We start from the raw sequence: 23,313 nt of genomic DNA, 5'->3' as shown, positions 1-23,313 counted from the left end.
CTCTGAAAATCTCTCTCTCTCTCTCTCTCTCTCTCTCTGGGTGTCTCTCTCTCTCTCTCTCATACACACACACACACACACACACACACACACACACACACACACACACCCCGCAAGGCAGCCACTTCTGGTGAACTGGATGACAAAGGCCCAAATGCCCTCCTAAGGTTCTGCCTCCCAATACCCCAAAGTGATTAAACTGAGGACAGGGGGGCAGAGGCATCCAAAGGAAGAGTACCCTGACCTCCAGCCCGTATCGACACAGAAAATCCCCAGCTTCAGCCAAGCAATAGTCCAGCTGCTGGGCTCCAGCATTTGTCTGAGGTTTGTGTCATTCTGGTTGATCCCTGCCCTCCTTTTGGGTTCTGGTTTTCCCTGGACTTTTGCTAGCTGGACTTTAAAGTGGGGGCAATCACCTGTGCCCCCTCCTTCCCTCAACCCTAGTTCCACTTGATCAGAAGTTGGTCTGAAAGTGAGGGGACAGGCAGACCATGCAATTATACCCCAACTGGCCACTTGTGCCTTCTACAAAGCCAGCTTCTCCCTGAAATACTGGAACCAGCACACAGTGTGTGGTTCCAGAAATCCACTCTGCGTCACATCAGGCCTAGAGCTCCAGTCTACCCCAAGGCCAATAGACAGGGTGAACATCCTCCTGAAGACATTAGAAATTGGGGGGCAGGGGAGACATGAGGCTGCAGCCCAGAATCTCAATAAAACAGTGTCTCCAAGGGAGGGTTTTATAAGAGAAAATTCTTCCAGCTGAACCTTATTTGCAGAACATTAACAGTTCATAAAGCAGTTTCTCAACCACCCACCTCATTGGTTCCGGCAACAGTTCCATGTAGTAAGTACTATTATCCTATTTTATAGGGAAGGTAGCTGAGGTTTAGAGAAGTACAGTAACTTGCCTAAGGCCACTGGGAAAAAGCAGCAGTATGTGGACTTGAACTCTGGACTCGGGAGTCCCATTCTCCCTGTCTTCATGCCCCAGGCCACCTGACTCAGGGGGGTAGGGCAGTTGGCAGAAGACAAGGAGGGCTAGTACCCTCTCAGGGAAAACATGGAGCCTGAACTGAAGCCGTGGGAATTCAGGCCAGACGTAAGAAGGCAGATGGGTGTGTGTATTGCCCCCCCCCACACGCACACACACCTGCAATCGGTGCTTTCAAGGCAGGGCACACCTGGGCTTGGCAAGGCTAAAGCACCACCTCCCCAGGCAACTCCTCTACTGTCCTTTCCAGCATTTCTCATCCAAGCCTCTGCACTCTGTCCCCTCAGCCACAGTCTTTAGGGGCAACTGTGCCCAACAAGGCCACCTGGCTGGGGGGCCTCACCACTCCACTATGTGCTGGAGGGGACTTGATCCCCCTCCCTGCACACATCAAAAACAGATCAGTACCAGTCCTTAATGAGCACCTGGAGTGTGCCCAGTGCTTTACACAGAACAAACTTAACTCTGTGGAGTAGGCATCATGATGTCCATTTAAAAAAAATGTTATTGAGATTCTGAGAGGTAAATAACTTGCCCAAGTCCACCCAACTCACTAGGAGTAGAGACACATTATGAACCCAGGTGCTGCCTACACTTTCTCCAAACACGCCCACTACTCCAGGCTGATGGCTGGGAAGTGGGGGCAGGCAGAGGAGACTGAAGGGATTCTGGAAAGCCTTCTTGGAGGCAGAGCACTTCTGAACTCCCGCAGACCTAGCCTCCACACTGCCCCAGGTGCCCCCACCCCTCCACGGGTCCATAAGCTCCCATCTCCCACACCACCTCTGTTGCCCCTTGCACAAACCCCTGTGGACCACAGGAAGCAGCCTTGGATGCCCCCACCCCACCCCCCCGTCCTTCATAGGGCCTCTTGCCCTGGCCCCTCTTCCAGAGCCCTGGATTGGCCTTTATGTCCTAGAGGTCCATATAATCCTCGTGAAATAGAATATTTGTTTTGATCCCTAACTGTCCCAGGGGTGGCACTGTGCTTTATACACCATCCAAGTTCATTCCCATGACCACCTAACAAGGTAGGCCCAATCTTTCTCCCTATTTGACAGGAGAAAACAAGATCAGAGAGGTCTGGAGTCTTCCTCAGGGTCACAGAACCAGCAAGAGATGGAGCTGGTCACTCTGCACCCTCGGCACTCTGCTGCCTCTCAGAACCCAACTCCAGGTTCGCTGCTCTGTGTTGTCATCACCTCTTCCTCTGGCTCCTGGGGTCCCATGTCCCCAGTGGGCAGGGGCCAGGCGGTCAGATCAGGCAACCGAAGACCCCACACCCCCAGAAGCCAGGTGTCTGCCAGCTGTTCCCTCTTCTTACCTCATTTCCTTTCTGGCTCCAGAGCCTTCCCGATGCCTGCATGCCCCTCCTCAGCCTGGGTTCTCCTCCACCCAGAGGACAACGGTGTGGGATGCAACCTCCCTTTCCACACACACCTGATCCCAGAACCGAGGTTGCTGACTCTCAGGAGAGGCGTGTTCATTCCCTCCTGCAACACGGCCTCAGTTTCCTCATCTGTACCTGGAAAGGTGCAGAATAGGGGGTGTCTTGAGTGAAAACCCCTAAGACAAAATGTGCCGGCACTCCATGATGAGTAGGAAACAAGACGCTCCTCTTCTCCATACTATTCCTCCTCCTTCCTCGATCCCTGGGGCACATATCTAATCGATACAGTAGAGTTCATCAGAATCTCTTGGCATGGGGTGGGAGACAGGGCTTGTAACATAAAAAGGCAACCGCAATATTATAACATGCCTTTATATTTGGGGAAAATGAAACAGATATTCAGGGCTTTCACAATACAGCCTAGAGATAATCAAGCCTGGCGAAATTGTCTTGGCCTTTGGAGATAGTTCCTGCATGAGGGGGATCAGACGGCCATGGGGCATGGGCACAGGTACCCCTGGAGAGTTGGCAGTGCCACTGTGAGCTGAGCAGCTCTCAGCTCAGGGGCACAGAGACCCCTCTGCCCCTACTCCTCTCTCCCTGGCCAGGCCTCCAGCCCCTGCAGAGCCCCAGCCTCAGGCCCCTCCCCAGCGACTCCCTTGGCCCCAGCTCATTAGCCCTGAAAAACCTGCTCAAATCCAGGGGGAGGGTTTTTCAGCTAAAATACCTCCATCTTGGGCTAGTTTTTTCCTCTCTTCCCCACATCATTAGTGAAAGTGCAACCTCTGCAGCTCCTGGGCTGTGTGGTATGAGGAAACCCCCCTCCCTAGGGACCCCTGGCCAGGCAGAGGGCCAAGGCTGGGATCTGGCCTGGGGGTGGGCTGGGGGAGCAGGGCCGTGGTTGGCTGAATGCTTGCCCTATGCCCAGCGCTGTGCCAATCACCCACTCATTCTCACCTGGGGCCTGGGAGGGGCGGGGCCCCATCCTGGCACCCAGCCCCCCTTCTTCAAGCCCCACAGCGTCTGCCCCCTTCTTTCAGCCTGTGGTCCCCACTGGGTGACTCCACACCAGGCCTTCCCCATGAGAGGGCCATAACAGGCTCAGAGACGGGCGCATGAACCCACTGGACTTAATGCTGGGGGTGCCAGGCCCCTTCCGGAGTAAGCCTGCCTGGGATGAAGCCGCACGGAGCCGAGAGACAAAGAAAAAACCCAAATTCTGAAGATGCCATTGGAGCCTCTGGATCCAGCTAAACCTGAGAGAAACCTACACTGGGCTTTTCTGTTACGTGAGCCCCAAATTTGCTTTTTCATTAAACCACTTCGAATTGTGTTTCTGTCATTTGCAGCTGATGGAGTGGCGGCCAGTACAAGGATTTTAGTAAACCTATTTTTTGGATGGGGAAACTGATGCCCAGAGAGATTGAGCTACTCGTCGCAGGTCACACAGCTATGCATGGGCAGAACCAGTACCTCAGAGTGAAAAGCTCTCAATCCCAACTTATTCCGCATGAAGTTTGGTGGGGGGTGGGGGCGGGCAGGGGAAGGGATCTGAGGCCATTTTCAGCTCGGCCCAGAGAGGGAGGGACAAAAAATAACAGGCTGCCATAGTTATTACTTCACTGTGTGGCATTAGGCAAGCGACCTCACATCTCTGAGCCTCGGGCTGGGAACAAAATGTCTCACCCCTGCAGAATGCAGGTGGCCCCTTGGGCAGGTGGGAAGGCTGCCTCTGACCCCCACCCCAGAGGACTGTGAGCAGCGGACTTCCCCAGCCAGGCAAGAGAGGCTCCCGAGGTCGTCAGACACTCCCCACCAACATGCATACTCCACCTGGTTTTAAATGTCTCTCAAAGACCAAATTCAATTTGGTATAACTCCACCAGCTCTGCAGTGCAGAATTCATCGGATGAGGAGCCTGCTTTGGGGGGAATAATTCATTTTTCCGGTGTCGGAGAGCAGAATAATTGATCCAGGGGGCCAATGCCTCCCTCCCCTCTCCCTCCCCGGGACCATCTGATTCCAAATGCAGCCCAAGACTGTTAGGTCAAAGTCACAGCAATAAATAGGAGGGGGGCTTCTGCTTTAATATATTGTATTATTCCACTCAGTGGTGACGAAAAACAAGATTTAATTCCCTGAGAAACGCCAGCTGAGAAAATCATTTCCCTGCCTGCTTCTCCTTTCCTTTTTTTTTTTTTCCTTTTTTTTTTTTTTCCCAAAGACATCTTTGTCTTTATGCAGGCCATGAGGGCCTTGCTACATCCTGTACAACAAGAGATTTCTCTGCACCTGCCCAGGGTCTTAAGAGAAGATTCAGAACCCTCTTGGCCCACCACCCTCAATCGCAGGTCCCTAAGGACACAGATTTCTGCTCAAATCCAGACCACACTGTGCTGCTTAGCACATTGGTGAATTATAACAATAAGCCCCAGGAAATGACCGGTTACCACCACAGCTCCAACTGATGAGACAGGAACCTAAGAGCTGGTTAGGGAAGTGATTTACCTTCCTATTACTCCTCAGGTTGAGAGTCCACTCACTGCTTCCTCCAGGAAGCCCTCCCTGATTAAGGTCCAAGTTAGACATCTCTTCTCTGGGTTCCCAAAATACAGTGGGACTTTTCCTCATCGCCCTTTTACTATTGGACTATAAGCTGCCAGATTTGTTCATTTTACTTTTTTAACAAACTCACATATAGTACTCGCTATGTGTAGGCCCTGATCTTTACAAATATTACTTTGTGCTTTACAAATATTCATTCATTCGATCCTCGTAACAACCCAATGACGAAGGTACTATGATCAGCCCTGTTTCATAGACCAGAAAGCTAAGGCGCTGACTGGTTAAGTGACTTGGCCAAGGTCACACAGCAGGGAGGGTCAGAACTGGCGATCTAGGTATCACCCCCTTCAGTCGGTGGCTCCCAGCAGACAAGGTCTTCAGGGGTTCACTGGACCCTGAGACCCGTGCCCTTCACCAATCCCACCCTGTACATGACCGGAATCTGCCACCAAAGTCATTATCACGTGGGAGAGCCGTTTGGTGTGGACAGGACTCCCTCCCTGGAGTGGATGCCAGCTGTGTGGCCTCCAGCAAGCCAGCCTTCTCTGGTCCTCTGTGAGAGCCACAGTCTCTCACATGGGAAGGAAAACAGTGCCTAGGTGTGCTGGAAGGATTAAAAAGCCACGCACCGATGCCTAGCACATAGTGAACACTTGGTAGGTGTGCAAGACCGTGAACTAGAAAATGCAGACTTTGGGGATGCTTTTGCCATGCTCAGAAAATAACAGAACCTTATCAATCCCAGTAAACGAAGCAAGGTCTGAGATCTGGATGGAACGGTGGATTTTTCTTAATAGTAGTAGCAAGACGGGTGAGTTGCCAACAATTACCAAGAAGAATTTTGCAATCACGCGCAATCCATTACTTCTGGGAGCTACCAAGACGCGAGAGAGTCTGAAACGGGGACCTACTGGGCCAGAAATGGCAAGTGAGGAATGTTTCATTCATTCAGCAAGTGTGGGTTGAATGCCTTTCAAGTGCATTGAAGCAATGTGGAGTTGGGAAGGGGCACAAGCCCAAGGGCCCCTCGGATCCAGGCCCATCCCAGCCAGCTCTGTAGGTTACAGTTTGTGACCTTGACCACTAGACCCACCTCTCGGCACCTCAGACTTCTCTTCCATAAATTGGGGTGACAAGTGAAGCCTCCTCCCGGGGACTGCTATGGGGAGTCTGTGAGATAATGTAGAGGGGGTAGGAGATTGACATATGTTAGTCTCCTCACCTACGCCCCTCCCCGCCTCTCCACAATGGTCCCAGCGGTGCAGCAGTCTGCCTGACCCACTTGGCCCCCTGTCTTATACAAAGAACCCAGCAGGTACCAGGAACTGGCCTGGAAGCTTGGGTGCTTAAGCTCCACAGAGCCTCAAAACAGATTGACAGGTGGGGTTGCAGGTCCAATTTTGCAGCTGAGGACAAGGGGCAAAGCCAGGTGAAACCCAAGTGTTTCTATCTCCAAATCCATGCTCTTTTTTTTTTTTAATTGAGATAACAGGGTTTTATTTATTTTTTATTTTTTTTGTTTTTCTAAAGATTTTATGTATTTATTAGACAGAGAGAGAGACAGCCAGCGAGAGAGGGAACACAAGCAGGGGGAGTGGGAGAGGAAGAAGCAGGCTCATAGCAGAGGAGCCTGACGTGGGGCTCGATCCCACAACGCCGGGATCACGCCCTGAGCCGAAGGCAGACGCTTAACCGCTGTGCCACCCAGGTGCCCCCAAATCCATGCTCTTAACCCCGATTCCGAGGATAGGAAAGGAGGAGGGCAAGCAGGATGGGGAGGAAGCTGGAGACCGCTTTTGTAAGTTCATTTACCAAAGGCAACCCCAGAATAGAGCCCATGAGGCTGAGACAGGTCACAGAGCAATACCCTAAGGGAGGAAATGCCAAGGAAGGGTGTCAGGTGGCCTTCGATGGAGACGGGTGAGGAGTCAGGGCCTCAGGGAGCAAATGCCTTGTACGTGCAGGGATCCAGATGCTCCCAGGGAGCCTCCCTCCTTGTCCTACAAACCTCATCTGGCTGGGTGATTCCATACCCTTCACAACCCCCTCCTGGGCTTCAGCCCCTTCTCTCATCCAGGCAGTTCTTCCTTACATCTAACTGAAAGTTTTCCTGCTGCATCACCAGCAGACCCCTGCTGGAGCACTAGGAGACAGCCCCCAGCCCTGCCCACCCTGTCTGCTGAGTTGGTGGGGGCTCCTGGCTCAGGGCGGTAATCCTGCTGACAATTAATTGGCTTTTGTTGGAGGAGAATGAATACCATCTCATCTTAATCTTCTTCATTATTCTCCTTGTTCAGCAGAGTCAACACAAGATGAGGTTTAATTTACGGGGGAAAAAATAGCGAAGTCATTACTCACCAGGAGATCAGGACTGGATCTGCCTGGGTGTTCTGTGTTCACCGTAGGCGAGGGGCCAAGAGGAAGGCCCAGGGCTCTGCCAAGATGCGGACGAAATAGCAGGGGTGGTTGGGGGCGGGGGGTGATGTCTAGGCCCCCAGACCTATTAAAGGCTGGATTCCCAGAGACCACAAATCCTTCCTAGTCTTATAGGACTCTAACCTCAGAGGACCTAGCATCCTAAGTATTTCTCAGGAGCCTCTGGTGTTAGAGCAGCCCCAAAGCAGGCAGGAAGCCCAGCCCCTCAGGCCCAGACTGAGCCCCAGACAAGAAATCAGGCTTCGAATTCAAATTCCCCCTGCTGATGCCCCCTTCCTCTGCAGAGAACATGGCAAGAGGAGCCCAGCCTGGGAACTCCCTTGACAATGCTGATACCTAGTGGTCATTTGAGGAACTGGTCCTTCTTCCCTCCTTATACAACCACTACTGAATAACATACCATGGCTACAAAAATCCAGATTTACAAAGAAAATAAATCAGAAGCGAAAGGATAACTTTTTTCCATTGCAAAAATGCTAAATAGAGGGCTCCACCAAGAAATCTAAAAGAAAATTCATTTTATCTTCCCCAGCCCCATAACCAAAATGTCCCAGAAACACTTAGCTGTCCCTCCTTCTGCCTGGGGCAATCAATAATATTCCTAGAAGGCCTGGAGCCCCACAGCCCTGGTCATTGCCACCGTTTCCATGCTTCCTCACCTCAGAGCTCCTAGCTTCTGCCCCAGCTCTGTCCCCTAGCTTGTGCACATCTCTGACCCTATGCCAGAGTGAAGTGGCTAGGACTTGAGCTGGAAATCCAGATCAACTGGTTTTGAAACTGGAAAGCCACAACTGCCTATGTATTGTGTATGTCCCTGGGCAAGTTACCCAACATCTCAGAGTCTAAGCTCTTTCATCTGTAAAATGGGAATATCTGTATCTACCGGAGAGGGCCACCGAGCAGATTGAAGGAGCCTGTGTGCTTAGCACAGGAATTGGCTCCCACCAAGTCCCAACCGATTCCTGTTATCGTCCCCATGGTTGCTGTTATCAGCATCTTGTTCATCCTGTTACTCTTGGGAAATTTGGTTTCATCACCTCAGCTATAAGCTGCTTATGTCTAACTCCCCATTCTCGGGTCCTGCTGGATAGAGCAAAGGTTTTTCCTTAAAACATGCTATACCTTGTAAGACAGAGCACACAGCAGGTGCTCAGGAAACTCTCGGGATTGCCTGCCTGTATCTCCAACCTCTGTCAAGCCACTTCCCTACTTGCTCACTGAGCTCCAGCCTTTCTGATCTATGAATGAGTTCATTCCCACCTCAGGGCCTTTGCACTTACTGCTTCTACAATGTTCTTCCCCCTAGATATCTGCATGGCTGGTTTCTCCTCATCCTTCAAATGTCCCTTCCTCAAAGAGGTCCTCCCTGATCACTTTGACCAAAAAGACCAACCTCACTCTCTAGTTTGTTTACTTCACTATAGAAGTCACGTGCCTAAGTGGCTAAGTGGAATTCCAGTTCCAACACATATTAGCTGTGTGACCTCAGGCAAGTAGCTTAACCTCTCTGTGCTCCAGTTTTCTCACTTGTAAAAATGAAAGTAATAATAGTTCCCCCTCCATAAGGTTATTTTAATGAATCAATATATATAAAGTTCCTAGAGTGTTGCCTGGTATGTATATTAAGTGTTCCATCCTGTTGGTAATTATCTGACTCATTTATTTAGCTGCTTGTATTTATGTTTCTCTATCTAGACTATTCCAGGGCGCAACATCCTCGTCTGGTTTTACCCTTCCTGGCAGATAGTAGGTGCTCAAAAAGCACTGACTGATTAGAAAGGACCTTCGGGAACATGCACCTCTCTCTCCTGAGCCTATGTTCAGGTGCCATTGAGCCATGTGGCTAACCTGTCTGCTATCCGCGCTCCCCACTGTCCAGAGAGGTCCCTGAGGCGCCCCCTGCTGGACGGAGTAGGTTTTCCCTTGAAGGAAGCTGACGGTCTGCGGTCCTATAATGAACGTTGGGGGTGGAGGGCAGCAGGTAAAGGTTAAGCACCTGCTCTTTGAAGCCCATTGCACCTAGGCTGAACCTTTCGCTTCTCCAATGAATCTGTGTGTCATCTGCCAAATCTCGGCTCCTCAGTATCCTTATGTGTACAGTCAGGGTCCCAATGTCCTCTCCCCCTTCCCACTGAGCTTTGCTGGCCCACCTATCCCCGAAGTCTCAGCCCTTTGATGACTCAGGAGTAGCTGTCTGGCCTTCCCAAGCTGAATACCACCAGTGTATCCAACTATCCCTCTAGTGACAGGCACTCGGGACAGCGGGTCAGAAGGACCCCATTATCTGAGCCCCCAGGTCTCCTCTGGGGCCTCAGGGCAGAGGATCTGGTCTCCTCTGAGAACAGACCATTGGCTGCAGGTGGCCTCCCTGGGCTTGCATCCTCTTTCCCCCTCCCCCATCCCTCACCTCCCTGGCTGCTCTGTCTCCCCCATTGTGGCCCCGGAGGCTGAGGTTTCTCTGTGCCCTCTCCTGCCTCACTCCACATTCATGCCCAGCCCTCACCAATGGCCTTGGCTTTGGCTGCTGGCCACATACACTGCCAATCCTGTCTCTCCAGCCCAGAGCCCAAGACCCCTCAGGGTCCTCTCTTCTGACTGCCCCATGGGGGGGGAGCTCCTCCACCTGCAGCACGTCCCATGCCCCCACATCACAGTGCTGATATCGCATCCCCACAGGCACCTGGACGCAACTCCTCCTCTCATGTTCACTGAGTCTCCATCCAGCCTCCTCCTGCAGTCCCCCCCGGGGGGCGGGGGGTCCCAGTCCTCCCCCAACTCAGCCTCATGGGGCTCCCCACATGCCCATCCTAGTCCATCGCCCCAAAGCACTACCTTGCCTATTACTCTTTCGTGTAAACCTGGAAGCCCTTGGGGGTGGCCCTCTTCCTTCATGGCTTTCATCAAACCCATCAAGGCATCGATTCTCCTGACCGGCATCTCAGGTAGGTGTGGACGGTGCTTTCCCCACTAGACTGTGTGAGATCCCCTAGAAAGGACTAAGGATGCCCATGAGGCAGGGGCTGTGCCTCCACCTTCAGACTGGGAGTTCTCTGAGAGACTGAGGATGCCCCCAGAGCTGGGACTCCAGCTGGAGCCCTCCAGGACACTGGGTATCTCTTCCCAGGGGGCCCCATCTTCCTGGGACAAGGAGTGTCTTCCTCACCCGTGGAACCTCAAGGCCCTACACAGAGCCTGGCTCCAGGGTTACGGCTTCAGGAATCGTGAGTGAATGAATGAACCCGTGAACAAGTACAGGCGGGCCCAGCTTGAACCGTGCAATCCCATCTGACCAGCAGGTGGCAGCAAGGCTCAAAATCAAAGGAAAGCTGGAGGGCCACTGAGGTTTTATCCGTCACCATTTCCAAGAGGAGAGCAGCTGCGTGGAGACCCTCAGTCACCCCCAGGACCAGCAGCTGAGCGTCCTGGGGAAGGGCTGGGTGTGAGAGCTGCTGGGAAGGCCAAAAAGAGTGCCCAGCACCACACCTTTGCCCCTTCCGCTCAAACCAGTGCTAGGGGCCAGCCTCTGGGCAGGGCTTGGAAAATGACCAGAGACCAGACGCGAATGACTCCTGTCCAATCCAACACCAGACCCGAGAGGACGGCATGAAGTGCGCATGGACTAAGAGGAACACCAAGTTGCTCCCCCAGCCACCCTCCCCATCTCCCCACCTCCCCATCCCCACCTGGGCCACTGGCATCCATCCCTAGGCCCAGGAGAATTGGGATTCTAGGTAAGGTGCTGCCAGTGCCACCCCCCCAACGGTGACCCTGCCCTCAGAAAGGAACGGGAGGGGGATCAAGGGATCCAGAGAAGCCTGGAGGGCAACCCTCCCGCCACACACACCCTGTTCTGGCCTCTGGGCAGCTTGGGTGTCAGTCAGGCGCCAGGCCCAGCTCCCCACTCTTTGCCCTCACAATCCCAGCCTTTGTCCAGCGGCGCAGGCCTGGCTGGCTCTGCACCGGCCCAAGGGCCTCTGGAAACCAGAGCAGCTGGAGCCCCACCAAGTATTTTTCCAGGCTGGGCCAGGGGCCCTCAGGAGACAGAGAAGGATGCAAAGGGAGCGGTGTTCATTCATCCGTTTGTTCATTCATTCCTTCCTTGGACAAATAGTATTTATTAGGCGCCCACTTTGTGGCAGGCACGGTGCTAAGTGCAGGGGATTCAGCGGTGGGCCCAGCCCAGGCCCATACCCTCACCCATCTTATTTTCCAGATGCAAATATATGCCAACAAAACCCCTCTTTCCCAGTGTGGGGCTGGGCTTGAAGTATGGGGCAGGAGAGGAGTACGTGGGGGCAGGGGTGGGGGGTAGGAAAGGTGCGAATGCTACCGACTACGACCTATGTACCCCAGACCTCTGCCCCTCCAAGGTGGCTGAGGTTGGAGAGGGGGGTCACTCAGGGCTCCACCCACACGCTGCTGTTGGTCACCCGGGCCCCGAACCAGCCCTTCCAGTAGACGGAGTCCTGACCCCCGTGCTCGAAGCGGACAAAGCGGACGCCGGGCCCGTAGTCGGTGAAGGTGTGGGAGATCTGGGGAGTGGAGGTAGGAGGGTCTGATTAGGGCCCCGGTGCCTCCCCCAGCCGCCCCAGCCCGGCGCGCTTTCCCGCCTCTAGCCTCCCCCCTCGATTTCCCAGCCTGGGTCCCTCCTCCACACCCCTCCGCCAAGTCTGCCCGACCCGCGTGCCGTGGGCGGGGTTTCCATGAGCCCCGCCCTCCCGTTCCCGGGCCCCGCCCCCCGGAGCCTCCAGGCTCACCTGGATCCAGCCCTCATCATCGCTGTCTGGGGGCACCGCCACCTGCCCGCTGCTGAACTCGGCCAGCACGTCCTCGTGTTCCGACAGCAGTTTCACCGTGAGCTCGTACAGGCAGCCGGCGTCGCTGCGGCCCGAGTACCTGACCCGAGGGAGGGAGCGAGTGCCCGCCGAGCCCTGCTGAGCTGGTACTGTGGGCCGTGCCTGCTACAGAAGTTCTCATTTCTGCCCAACCCCGCCGGCCGGTACTACCAATGTCCCCGTTTTACAGATCAGGAAACTGAGGCCAGAGAGAGAAAGGACTCGCCCAAGGTCCAAACCCAAGGACTACACCCCAGGCCGGCCAGACCTAACTTTGAGGCTAAAGCCAGCCCAGAGTGACACGTTTTGTTTTTTTAATTGCCAACATTGAGGAGGTGGATTTCCACCTTCTCCTGAAAACCCGTGGCCCACGTGACCACAACCACGAGAGTTGGGAGGCAGTGGCCCCTGGGACATGGCAGCGTCTCCAAGTTGCCCCCCACACACACTCCCTCCTTCACGCCTTCCCGTTTTCGTTCCCCACAGTCCTGGCCCAGCCCCACGGCCGCTCACCAGTCCTTCGCCACGATCGCGGGCTGAGTGGTGTCCAGCAGCTCCTCCCAGTAGCCCTCAGCCTGCAGGTCAACGACCTGCGCTTTGCGACACCACCTAGGGAACCAGAGTTAGGAGGGAGTGGCGACCCCTCTCCCCCCTTTGCCCTCCATCCCCCTTCTCCTTACTCAAAGGAGGAGGCGAAGTACTTCTTGACGCTCTCATCATGGATGAATTCCACCCCACAGTCTCCTGGCAGGTCCTCCACCCTCCAGCCGTCCCCGCCATGCTCCACGTCGCACCAGCCCTCCAGGTCCTCTGTAGGAACACGACAGCCCCACCCTGGTCACCCACTCCGTGCTAAGGGTGTGGCAGGGCCGGCTCTTGCTCCTATAGTTGGGGGGGGCGTGGGCAGGGGAACGCGGGGCTTGAACGGTGTGGGCTGGGCAGGTGATGGTGCGGGCAGAAAGGGAGGCACTTCCTACCCGTCCCCAGATTCTCCCTCCCTCCTGGGAGGCTCCTCCACAGGGCGGGTCTTGCCCCAGCTCGCAGAGGGTGGAAGGACCTGGGAAAGGGACCCCCGGAGAACAGGCGGCCAGGGAGGCAACCATACGTATAGTATTTGTTGGGGCCGCGCCAGGGCTTCGGCTCACTTCGCCCTCCAGGCGGGCTAGCGTTGTTCCGGCCCATTTTGCAGAAGGGGACGTTGAGGCCGCCGAGCCGCTCACCTTCCCCGCACGGATTGCGCAGCAGGTTGCGCCGCCGCTTGCTCAGGAAGTAGAACTGCTGCCAGTGGTCGCGCTCGTCCTCGGCGCCGCCCTCGGGCACCAGCCCCTCCTGCTGGCACTTAAGCAGCCAGAGAGGGGCGCCGTCCACCAGCTCCTTCCAGCGCAGGCACACCAGGCGGCAGGCCTGCACCAGCTGGGCGGCCGGCAGCTCGGCCAGCACGCGCAAGAGCAGCGGCTCGGGCAGCTCGTCCAGGTAGGCCACCGCCTCCTCCTCGGGCCGCTCCGCCCCGGCGCTCGCCTCCTCCGCGCCTGCCTCCTCCGGCTGTCCCTCTGGGCTCACCTCCTCCGGCTGGCCCACGCTCTCTGCAGGCGGGGGTGGGGGGCTGTGACTCTGCTCCGACTGTGCCCCGCCCCCAGCCTGAGAACCCCCGTGTGTCGGGTATCTGTCTCCCACCCAGCCTCGCACAATCCACAGCTGAGGCCCATGCTTCTGCGCCCAGAGACTGCTACCCAGTAGACGAGGCCCACGGGGCGGGGGGCCACAGACCAGTCCCCAGTCCCAAGAGTGGCCTCAGAGGCCTCAGTTGTCCCTGCAGGGCCAGTAAACCTGAGAAGACAACTGCAACTGAGAATATTCCTATAAGGGCATCCATCTGTTGCACAAACTTGACTCCATGTATCTCACATCAACTCCTTTAGCCTTACCACCACCCCCCTGAGATCCCTGCTCCCCTCACCTCCTCCGGGGAGTGCTCCAGGACTTCCCACCACCACATCTTCCCACTGTGGAGTTCCTGTCCTTCTTAGCTCTTGTCCTAGCATATGTTGGCTTGTAAACACCTCTCTCAGGACCAGACCGAGTGCGAGAGGGCAGGAACTGGGTCTGGGACACTCACTGCTTCATCCCAGTGCCTGGCATCTGGAACCCTCCCTGGCACACTGTCAGCAGCTAATGTTTACTGGGCATTTAGCAAGAGCTAGACATTGTTCTAAGTGGTTTCTTTACTCTAAATCCTTATGGCATCTCTTCGAGGTTGTTCCTCCTGCCTTTGAGATTTCATTAATGAGGAAGCTGAGGCATAGAGCGGTGAAACCTCCCAGGATCACACAGCAAATGAGAGGTCGGAGCCTGGACTTGAACCCAGGCAGTCCAGCTCCAGAGCCACCATGAACCACCATGCCCTCGATAAAATAATGTGTTGACTTTGGAGGCACCATTATGAGTTTGATTTTGACTCTCCAGAGGTTACAGCCCTAGTGTGAGGGCAGGGCCGTGGGGATCTGAGGCTGAAGGGAAGGGAGCACAGGGATTGGAACCCCCTGTCAGCCACGGCTGTGTGATGTGGGGGCTCGTTAAAAGAGAGCAGGTATATGGAACAGGGAGAGGTAGTAAATGCTGGAGAAATGAAGGTCCTTTCACTCCCTTCTTTTCCTATCCCCAGCCCTCTGTTTCCTCATCTATGAAATCTAAGTAATGCTTGGGCCAGCCCATTCAAACAGCGCTGATGCTCCCATTCCCTGAGGAAGGGGCCAGGGCACTCTAAATCGTATGGAGGGGGAGAGATGTCAGGAGCTGCAGACTGGACTGTCTCCTGGAACCCAGCCGGCCTCAGCTGGGCCATCAAAACCTTGAGTAAGCAGATACTGAGTGCACAGTGTCTCTGGAGGAGGAAGACACAGTGGCGAGGCGATGGGGCCACTCTGGGTGATGGGGGGAGGCAGTGCTCTCAGACCTAGGATAGGGGGGATCCTAAGGGCTAGAGCCTGGAAAGCCCAGGTGGTGGTAGAAACAGGCTGAGCAGTGGGGGAGGGAAGAGGCAGGGCCTAGGCCCAAGTCTGGGTGTTGCCAGGACCCCAGTCTGCCAGTGCTTCCCTCCCTCCCCACGTGCAGCATTTTCTCCCCCTCCCACAGTCAGACCCTCGAGCTGAATCAGGGTTTACCTCTTCTTCAGAGCTCAGAGCACAGTCAGTCCTCATAAATCTTACTTAGTGAATCATTGAGCATAACACTTTCCTTCATTAATAGTTGTTTTTGGTTTTGTTTTGTTTGGTTTTTTTTTTGGTTTTTTTTTTTTTGGCCACATCTTTATGATGTGCGGTTTAACCCTTTCTCTTTTGCAGAGAAGAAACCGAGGCCCAGAGAGGTTTATTAGCTTTGCCCAGGAACAACGGGCGTGCAGAGAGGAAAATGCCAGGCCCCGAAGCCACATCACTGGCTTGTCCTGCTGCCCGCAGCTCTCTGGGGAGCTGGGCCCAGTGTCCTCACCTCTCCAACCCTCCCCCTGCCCTGCCCTGGCCCTGGTGGACACCTGATGCTCCCCCGAAAGGTGCACCTTGCCCGGTCCCCTCTCCTGGCCTCAGGCCTGGCACTCCAGGCCCCAGATCTGATTACAGCCCCCCCAACCCCTTTCCAGCACACACAACTCCCCACATTGTTGCCTTCGGAAAGTTATCTGGCCCCTGGAAGCTGCCTCCCGGGCTGACTCACTCACCTGCATTGGGCCCTGGAGTCCAGGGAGTAGCTGAGCCCTGGGAAAACGCAGCAGCCCATTCTGGGGCCCTATGGAGGGTGTGGCAAGGGGGTAACGGATTGGGAGCCGGGGCTGAACTCTTGGCTGGGACTTTCAGGGCTAGAGGAGAGGGGCTTGGCCACCTGAGCATGCATCAGTGTTTCCCGGGGCCTGCTCCAAGCAAGGCCCGCTCTCTCGGATGGGCCCGCTGGGGCAGGAGTGGAGGGATCTACAGTCAGGTCTTGTTCCCACCCTGACTCAGCAGGCAACCCCTATTGGCTCAGTAGGGAGTTCAAGGGATGGGGGGGGGGGGTCTCTGATTCCAGACAAGATGACTGGGCAGTCTCAGAGGGCCTGAGCATAGGCGAGAGCTGTGCCCCAACTCTCTGTCACAGCTGGCCTGATCCCCACTGGGCAAGTGGCCACCCAGTTGAAGAGCAGCCCCTCCGGCCAAGGGAGCCCAGGAGGAAGACTGGGGTGGGGTGGGGAGAGGACGGCAGCCCCAAGAAATCCATGGGAATCCAGGCAGCTCAAGGGCCAGGGCTGGCAAATGAAAGAAGTTGATGGAAGAAAAAGGCATGGAGCCTCCTGCATCCCAGATGAGTCCCAGACCCGGACCCAACAGACCCTCAGGAAGCTGAGAGCGGAAACGTGGAATCACTCCTAGGCTATTTCCCTGGTAAATAGGACCCAGGAGCCTGTCACCTCTGGAGGCCTCCAGCCAGCCAGAGGGCTGTGCTCTTTTAAGACTGTCGCAAGCGCTTTGCTTGGGTGAAAGTTTGCCGCGCTGGGTGTCGGGGACCCCCTCGCTCTCTGATGTCCCCTCTCTGTAGCAGTCGCCCGCCTGCGCCTGCCCCGGTCTCCCCTCCCGGGCTGAGCGAGTGGATCCGGGTGGCGGCGGCTACCTGGTTCACCGTCTCCGTCCATCGCTGCGGAGGGCGGTCTTGAGAGGAGGAGGAGCCGGAGCGCTGCGGGGCTGCGGGGCTGCCCGAGTCCCGCGGCGACTGCGAGTCCAGGCGCTGCCCGCGTCTAGGTCGGGGCCCGGCTGGCCGCGCCTCTTAAAGGCCCTCGCCTCCGCCCCCGCCCCGCCTTTGGCCCGGTGCCGGGACGCCCCGCAGTCTGGAGCGGTCGGCCCCAGGCCTGAGGCTACCGGTTCCTCGCCGGACCCAGGAGGCAGGGAAAGGTCGGGAGTCGGGTTTATTAATGGAGGGGGGGGATCCGATTTGGGGCGTCTTCCAGCTCCCTCCAGGGGTGGCTGCTGGGAGGAGGAGGCGAGAGGGCAGCGAGTCTGGGTCAGGCAGAGGGTGCGGGGCGCGCAGCCCAGGAGGAGGGAGGGGGGCCGAGGCTCCTCCCGGCGCCCCCGCCCCCAGGTAATTTTCCTGCGTCTCGTGGGGGGCAGCGGCGCGGGGAGGGCCGGGGGCGGGGCCGGGGCGGGGCCTGACGGGCCGGGGCGGGGCCGCACGCTCCAGCTAAGGCAGGCCGAGGCCCGCTCAGCCCCACGGCGGAGCCGGACCGTGCAGCGGCGGCCGAGCGCAGGTGACCCGGGGGAGTGGGCGCGGGGAGCGCCGCGGTGGGGGTGCGGGCGGGCCAGGGCTCCGCAGGAGGGCGCACTGGGCGGTTTCCGGGCAGTGCGCGGAGGGAGGCCGGGCGTGGACAAGGCCCAGGCCTCGGGGGCTGCGCGGCGCGGCCGAGAGCGGCGGCTCAGGCGAGAACCGGGGCTGGGGTCGCTAATCGATGCCCAGGGTCCCGAGCCGCGGCTTTGGGGGGCACTTTAAAGCCAGAACGCGAGGTGGGAAGGCTGCAGGCGCGCCGGGGATCCTGCCGCGGGGGTGGAGGTGGGAATATGGGAAAGGCCTTTCCCCATCGCCCACCCCATCTCCAGTCTCAGCTGGGCAGCTGATTTATTCTGCGGTCTTGAGAAATTCTCTTGAGCTCTTTAAACCTACGTTGGAGACAATGGTAATTATCCCCCTGCCCCCAACCTCTCTCCCTCCTCCGTTGGAGGACTTGCTGGATGGATGGTTCTGCGGGACTGCGCATTGTTCCTTAACACTCTAAATCCTGGCCTATTGGAAGAGGCTTGCTCTAGAATCAGAGAAGTCTCTTTCCGTCCTCTGTCCCTGTCTGTGTGACCTTGGGCAGGTACTCACACCCCTTTGGGCCTCCTTAGCATCCTTTAGAGGCTGTTGTGAGGTGACAGTAAAATCAATCACTTTTTTTTTTTTAAGATTTTATTTATTTACTTGAGAGAGAGGGAATGAGTGAGCAAGAGAGCATGAGCAGGGGCAGAAGGAGAAGCCGACTCCCCTGCTGCGCAGGGAGCCCAATGCAGAACCCGATCCCAGGACTCTGGGATCATGACCTGAGCCCAAGGCAAGACGCTTAACCAACTGAGCCACCCAGGCGCCCCAAAATCAATCACCTTTTATCGAGCATCTGCTGTGTCACGTCCTTTGAAACCATTTTAGTACCGTTCCTGGCCCCATTTTCCAGAGGAGGAAACTGAGGCTCGGAGAGGCACGGTGGATTTCCTGAGATAGTAAATGGCAGAGCTGGGATGGGACAGTCCACTGCCATGGGGTGCTGCAAATATCCGGTTCTGGAGAGGGGGCCTGGTCTATAGTGTAGCTTTTCAATAACCACAGGGGGGCGTCCAGAAGCCACACACCATGGCCGTGGGGAACATCAACGAGCTGCCCGAGAACATTCTGCTGGAGCTGTTCACGCACGTGCCCGCCCGCCAGCTGCTGCTGCGCTGCCGCCCCGTCTGCAGCCTCTGGCGAGACCTCATCGACCTGGTGACACTCTGGAAGCGCAAGTGCCTGCGGGAGGGCTTCATCACCGAGGACTGGGACCAGCCCGTGGCCGACTGGAAGATCTTCTACTTCCTGCGCAGCCTCCACAGAAATCTCCTGCACAACCCGTGCGCTGAAGGTGGGGTGCAGAGTGGGTCTGGCGTGCCCCCAACGCACACACGGTCATGATAGCAGCTGACTTTCATTATGCAGTTACCGTGAGCCAGGCACTTTGGTGGGTTTAACTCCTTTAATCCTCTCACAATAGTCCTAAGGGGTAGGTGCTGTTAGTGCTCCCATTTTTCAGACGGGCAAACTGAGGCCAAGAGTGGCATTTTGTATTCCACCCTTAAGATTATTTCCCCAGTGACCTTTCCTAGGAGAGGGACTGTTGGCCAGTTGGGACTACTTGTGCCCAAGACACAAGACCAGGAAGTCAGAGCCATATATCATTGGCCTAGTTCCCAGACTCCAGGGCGAGGCCTCCTAGGACTGCCCCAGAGTGCAAAGGGGACTTTACTTATGGAAGAATGAGAGATCCAGTCTTCTTTCCAGCATATTACGACAACAGGTAAAACAAATCTATATCATCTAGAGCTCCCTTTTTCCCTCACTGTGTTGTAACTCATTGGCTGGACACCGGAATGAGGTGGGAGCCTCATTTCCCATTATTTGGCCAAATTCTGGAGCAAAATGATAATGAAATGACTCCAGTCTGTCCAGAGCTTTCAGGTGCCTGCCTCACTTGACTCCACAACAGTCATGTTCTTGGGCAGCAGTTGGCATACTATGGTCCATGAGCCAAATCTGGCCCAGGAGCTAAAAGTAGTTTTTGCAGTTTTAAATGGTTATTTAAAAAAAAAGAAAAAAAAAGACTGCAACAGAGATCATATATAGCCCACAAAACCTACAATATTTTGGCCCTTTACAGAAAAAGTTTGTCAGCTCTTGTTCTTAACTCCAGTTTACAGAGGACAAAACCAAGGCTCAGAGAGGGAAAGCAACTTCTCTAAGGTCACACAGCCCCGTATTGGTAGAGCTGGGACTAGCCCCAGATCTGTCTGCTGGTGTCAGAGCATTCTCCATCACAGAAGGGATCTGGTCATTCACATGGTCACATGGCTTGGGATTCCTAGTGGAAATCACTTACCATGGTGCTGGGCACACAGGAAGCATCTAATAGGAGACAGCCACTATTGGTTTGCAGTATCCCGCACAATGTCCCACAGCATGGGGCTTGAGGGCAGCTGCAGAGATTCAGGGAGAGGATCTGGGAGGAAGGGGCACTTAAAAGACCACTGGGGGGCTTCCCTATGACGTACATTCTGCTTTCTGGCCAGAGGGCTTTGAATTCTGGAGCCTGGACGTGAATGGAGGTGATGAATGGAAGGTGGAGGATCTCTCTAGAGACCAGAGGAAGGAATTCCCCAATGACCAGGTCAAGAAATACTTCGTGACTTCTTATTAGTAAGATCTGAGGCTGGGGAACTGTTGGGGTGGGGGGAAACCCAAGTCATTTCACCCTGGGGTCTCCTACTCTGGGAACAGCAGTCCTTGCCCCCCAGCGCCCTAGTGCTGAGCCCCAGCCCCTCCCACCCCTCTGCCTGCCCCCAGCACCTGCCTCAAGTCCCAGGTGGTGGACCTCAAGGCCGAAGGGTATTGGGAGGAGCTGATGGACACCACACGGCCGGACATCGAGGTCAAGGACTGGTGAGTGCCTGGGGCGAGGGTCTGGGGGAGGGGGGCCTGCCACTCAGGCGCCCCACCCCCACCCTGCCCCCCATCTCCAAGGCCCTGATGCGCCCTCCCTCTGCCTGCAGGTTCGCAGCCAGGCCAGACTGCGGGTCCAAGTACCAGCTGTGTGTTCAGCTCCTGTCGTCAGCACATGCACCCCTGGGGACCTTCCAGCCGGACCCGGCAACGATCCAGCAGAAGAGCGATGCCAAGTGGAGGGAGGTGCGTGGGCCAGAAAGAGGGCAGGTGGCATATCGCCCAAGGCCGAGACTGCAGTCAAACAGGCCTGGGTTCAGATCCCAGCCCTGCTGCTTCTCACCTGGGCCTCGGCTGCTTGAGCTCTGAAATGATGCCGGTAAAGCCATGTTCAAAAAGGTTAACTACTACTAGTTACTAATATCGGTTATTACCACTGTCTGGACCAGGGGCAGCAAACATTTTCTTAACAGGCCAAATACAAATATTTTAGGCTTTGCAGGTCGAGTTGTCCCTGTCACAACTACTCAGCTCTTCAACTCTGCCATTGTGTGATGAGAGCAGCTAGGGACGTGGCTGTGTTCCAATAAAACTTTATTTACACAAACAGGCAGTGGGCCCCTAGGCCACAGTTTGCCAGTCTGACCAGTGCTGTCCAGTAGAATGTTCTGCAGTGATGGAAACGGTCTGTGTCTGCAACTGTGCGGTAGTCCATAGCCACGGGTGACTGTGGAATGCTTGATAAGAGCCAGTTTCTGCTATGACTGAGGAACTAAATTTTTAATTTTATCTAATTTTAATTAATTTCAATTTAAATAGCCACATGTGCCTAGTGATGACTGTAGGGGACGTCTTTTGGCAGTTTGCAGAGTTTCCCTCCATTCCTTTGAGCTGCAGTTAGATAATCAATGCTATGGAGTGGCCCCGGGAGGATTTTGCTCCATTTTACAGATGAGGAAGCTGAGGCAGAGAGGGGAAGTGGCCTGCCCCAAATCACAGAATTAGGACTAGAACTCAGTTCTGCTGACTCCTGGTCCAGCACTAAGACCTTGGCCCCTTCCTTGCCCCCGATCTCTCTCTCTCCCTCCACCTGTCCCCCCTCCCACCCCTGCAGGTCTCTCACACGTTCTCCAACTACCCACCCGGCGTCCGCTACATCTGGTTTCAGCACGGCGGCGTGGACACTCACTACTGGGCCGGCTGGTACGGTCCGAGGGTCACCAACAGCAGTATCACCATCGGGCCTCCCCTGCCTTGACACCCCCCAAGCCCTGATCCGCCAAACCCTGACTGCTGTCAGAGAAGGGCTGGGTTAGGGAAGGAGAGGGGGACCAGGCTCCCCCAGACCTCCTAGTTCATCCTTGCCCCTCAGTCGCCTACTTTATGGAGCCTCTCAGTTTGTGCGGCCCTCTCACGCCATGGGGCGGCCAGTGCTCTAGGCCCAAGGTCTCAACCTGAATGATGGCAGGGGAGACCTGTGTCGGCCCCTTTAAGAGATGGGGCCCCTGAGGTTGGGGAGGTGCAAGGTGTTCTCCCAGGCTCTTCCAAGACTGGTCTCCAAGCTCAGATGCCAACCTAGATGTGTGTCTCTACCTTCCCCTCCTGGCCCCTTGCTCCCTGTCTCCACCGGGGGCCCTCGGAGCAGGGACCGTCAGGACATCTGGCAAGCCTGTGGCTGCCCTGGATAGTGCAGGTGCTGGGAGGTGACCACGTAGCTCAGACAGATCTGGGAGTGGAAGGGGGGCTGTGCTGGCCTGTCCTCTGCCTCATTCTGCCCCTCCCAAGCTCTTTGCTCTGCCCACCTGCTCCGAGAGGTGACTTTGACCCAGAGGCTCAGGCCTATTCTGAAATGGGCAGGGCCAAGATGGAGTGGGGGCCAGGCCAGGTCTGGACTGACCTTGCTGTCAGTGAAGCCCCAGAAGTCAGGTGGGGGCAGGATCTCCAAAAGACCCCTAGAATCCCACGCGTGGTAACCCAGGGCAGGTAGGGGGAAGGAATACACCCTGATTCTAAGAGCTGGGATGTGTAAGCCACGGATGAGGTGAGTGGGTGGTTTTCAAGGACCACCTGTCCGCCTCCATGCCTAGACCCTTGGAATTGCCTTTACTGAATCTCCCCACCCTGCCCAACCTCACTCCTGCCTCTCCCTCCTGCCGAAAGGACAGCAGTGCTCGGATTCTGCCCCTGCTGCATGCAGCTAAATAAATGGTGTTTCCAGCCCAACCTGTGTCCTGTGGTTTCTGGGAGGAAAGGCAGATTTCACAGGAAGTCCTGCCTGGGACTTTCAGAAGGTGAGCATGGCTTCTGTCCAACGTACAGGGAATGGTTGACATCTCAGGAGCCAGACTATGGCAGGACCAGGGCCCTAGTACGGACCCCTTAATGAGCTGCCAACATCTCACCCCAGCAGCCCTCCAGTACTGCTAGCTTCCTCCAGAGGCCCCGACACAAGGCTGGGGGCAGTGGAGCATGTGGATATTTGGGTGGCCCCTGGATACACCTTATGCTGGGGCAGCAGGGCCATAGCGGGCACTGCTCACCGGTGTCTTACTTATCTGCCAAGAGCTTTACTGACATTAGATGAAGCCAAAGCATTTAGAACAGTGTATGGCACATAGTAGATGCTCAATGTACTGTTTAATTATCTCAGTAGTGAGCTGGATGAGGGCCAGCCATGACAGGGACACCACTCACTGGCTGTATGTAAGTTAGCAAAAGACACCCTTGGGGGAGATGCAGCCCTGACCAGTTAACAAGGTGGCCTGGGCCCGGCAGCCTTGCGCAGTGCACAGCCTGCACAACCCTTTTTGGTTGCCTTGAGTACGTGCTTGATGATTACTTGTTGAAGGAAGAAAGGA

General features: G+C 55.9%; 2 protein-coding genes across 5 annotated transcripts; one reads left to right on the top strand and one right to left on the bottom strand.

Moving 5' to 3' along the window:
- Positions 1 to 11,452: 11,452 nt before the first annotated feature.
- FBXO2 (F-box protein 2) lies at positions 11,453 to 17,318 on the bottom strand. 2 transcript variants are annotated; one of them, XM_045776880.2, is made up of 6 exons: positions 16,856 to 17,318; positions 13,441 to 13,803; positions 12,901 to 13,030; positions 12,734 to 12,829; positions 12,143 to 12,281; positions 11,453 to 11,917 (listed from the first exon to the last, which is right to left on the bottom strand). In XM_045776880.2, the coding sequence occupies exons 1-6, from the start codon at positions 16,875 to 16,877 to the stop codon at positions 11,783 to 11,785; spliced, it is 885 nt and encodes a 294-aa protein (XP_045632836.2). In that variant the 5' UTR covers positions 16,878 to 17,318; the 3' UTR covers positions 11,453 to 11,782. The 2 variants fall into 2 exon arrangements, with proteins under 2 accessions (XP_045632836.2, XP_087714389.1); XM_087858263.1 differs by lacking the exon at positions 16,856 to 17,318 and adding an exon at positions 14,535 to 15,139.
- A 70-nt stretch (positions 17,319 to 17,388) lies between these two features.
- On the top strand, positions 17,389 to 22,678 carry LOC123779105 (F-box only protein 44). 3 transcript variants are annotated; one of them, XM_045776876.2, is made up of 6 exons: positions 17,389 to 17,486; positions 18,596 to 18,884; positions 20,086 to 20,212; positions 20,360 to 20,455; positions 20,566 to 20,701; positions 21,570 to 22,678. In XM_045776876.2, the coding sequence occupies exons 2-6, from the start codon at positions 18,620 to 18,622 to the stop codon at positions 21,711 to 21,713; spliced, it is 768 nt and encodes a 255-aa protein (XP_045632832.1). In that variant the 5' UTR covers positions 17,389 to 17,486; positions 18,596 to 18,619; the 3' UTR covers positions 21,714 to 22,678. The 3 variants fall into 3 exon arrangements, with proteins under 3 accessions (XP_045632832.1, XP_045632830.2, XP_045632829.2); XM_045776874.2 differs by lacking the exon at positions 17,389 to 17,486 and adding an exon at positions 17,755 to 17,909 and having other exon boundaries at positions 20,086 to 20,183; XM_045776873.2 differs by lacking the exon at positions 17,389 to 17,486 and adding an exon at positions 17,758 to 17,909.
- Positions 22,679 to 23,313: the final 635 nt, after the last annotated feature.

The sequence above is a fragment of the Ursus americanus genome, chromosome 33, assembly GCF_024610735.1.
Source record: "Ursus americanus isolate L20-20 chromosome 33, mUrsAme1.1.p, whole genome shotgun sequence".
Lineage (NCBI taxonomy): Eukaryota > Metazoa > Chordata > Mammalia > Carnivora > Ursidae > Ursus > Ursus americanus.
The sequence above is the reverse complement of the archived record's forward strand: the minus strand, read 5'-3'. Positions and strand labels throughout refer to the sequence as shown.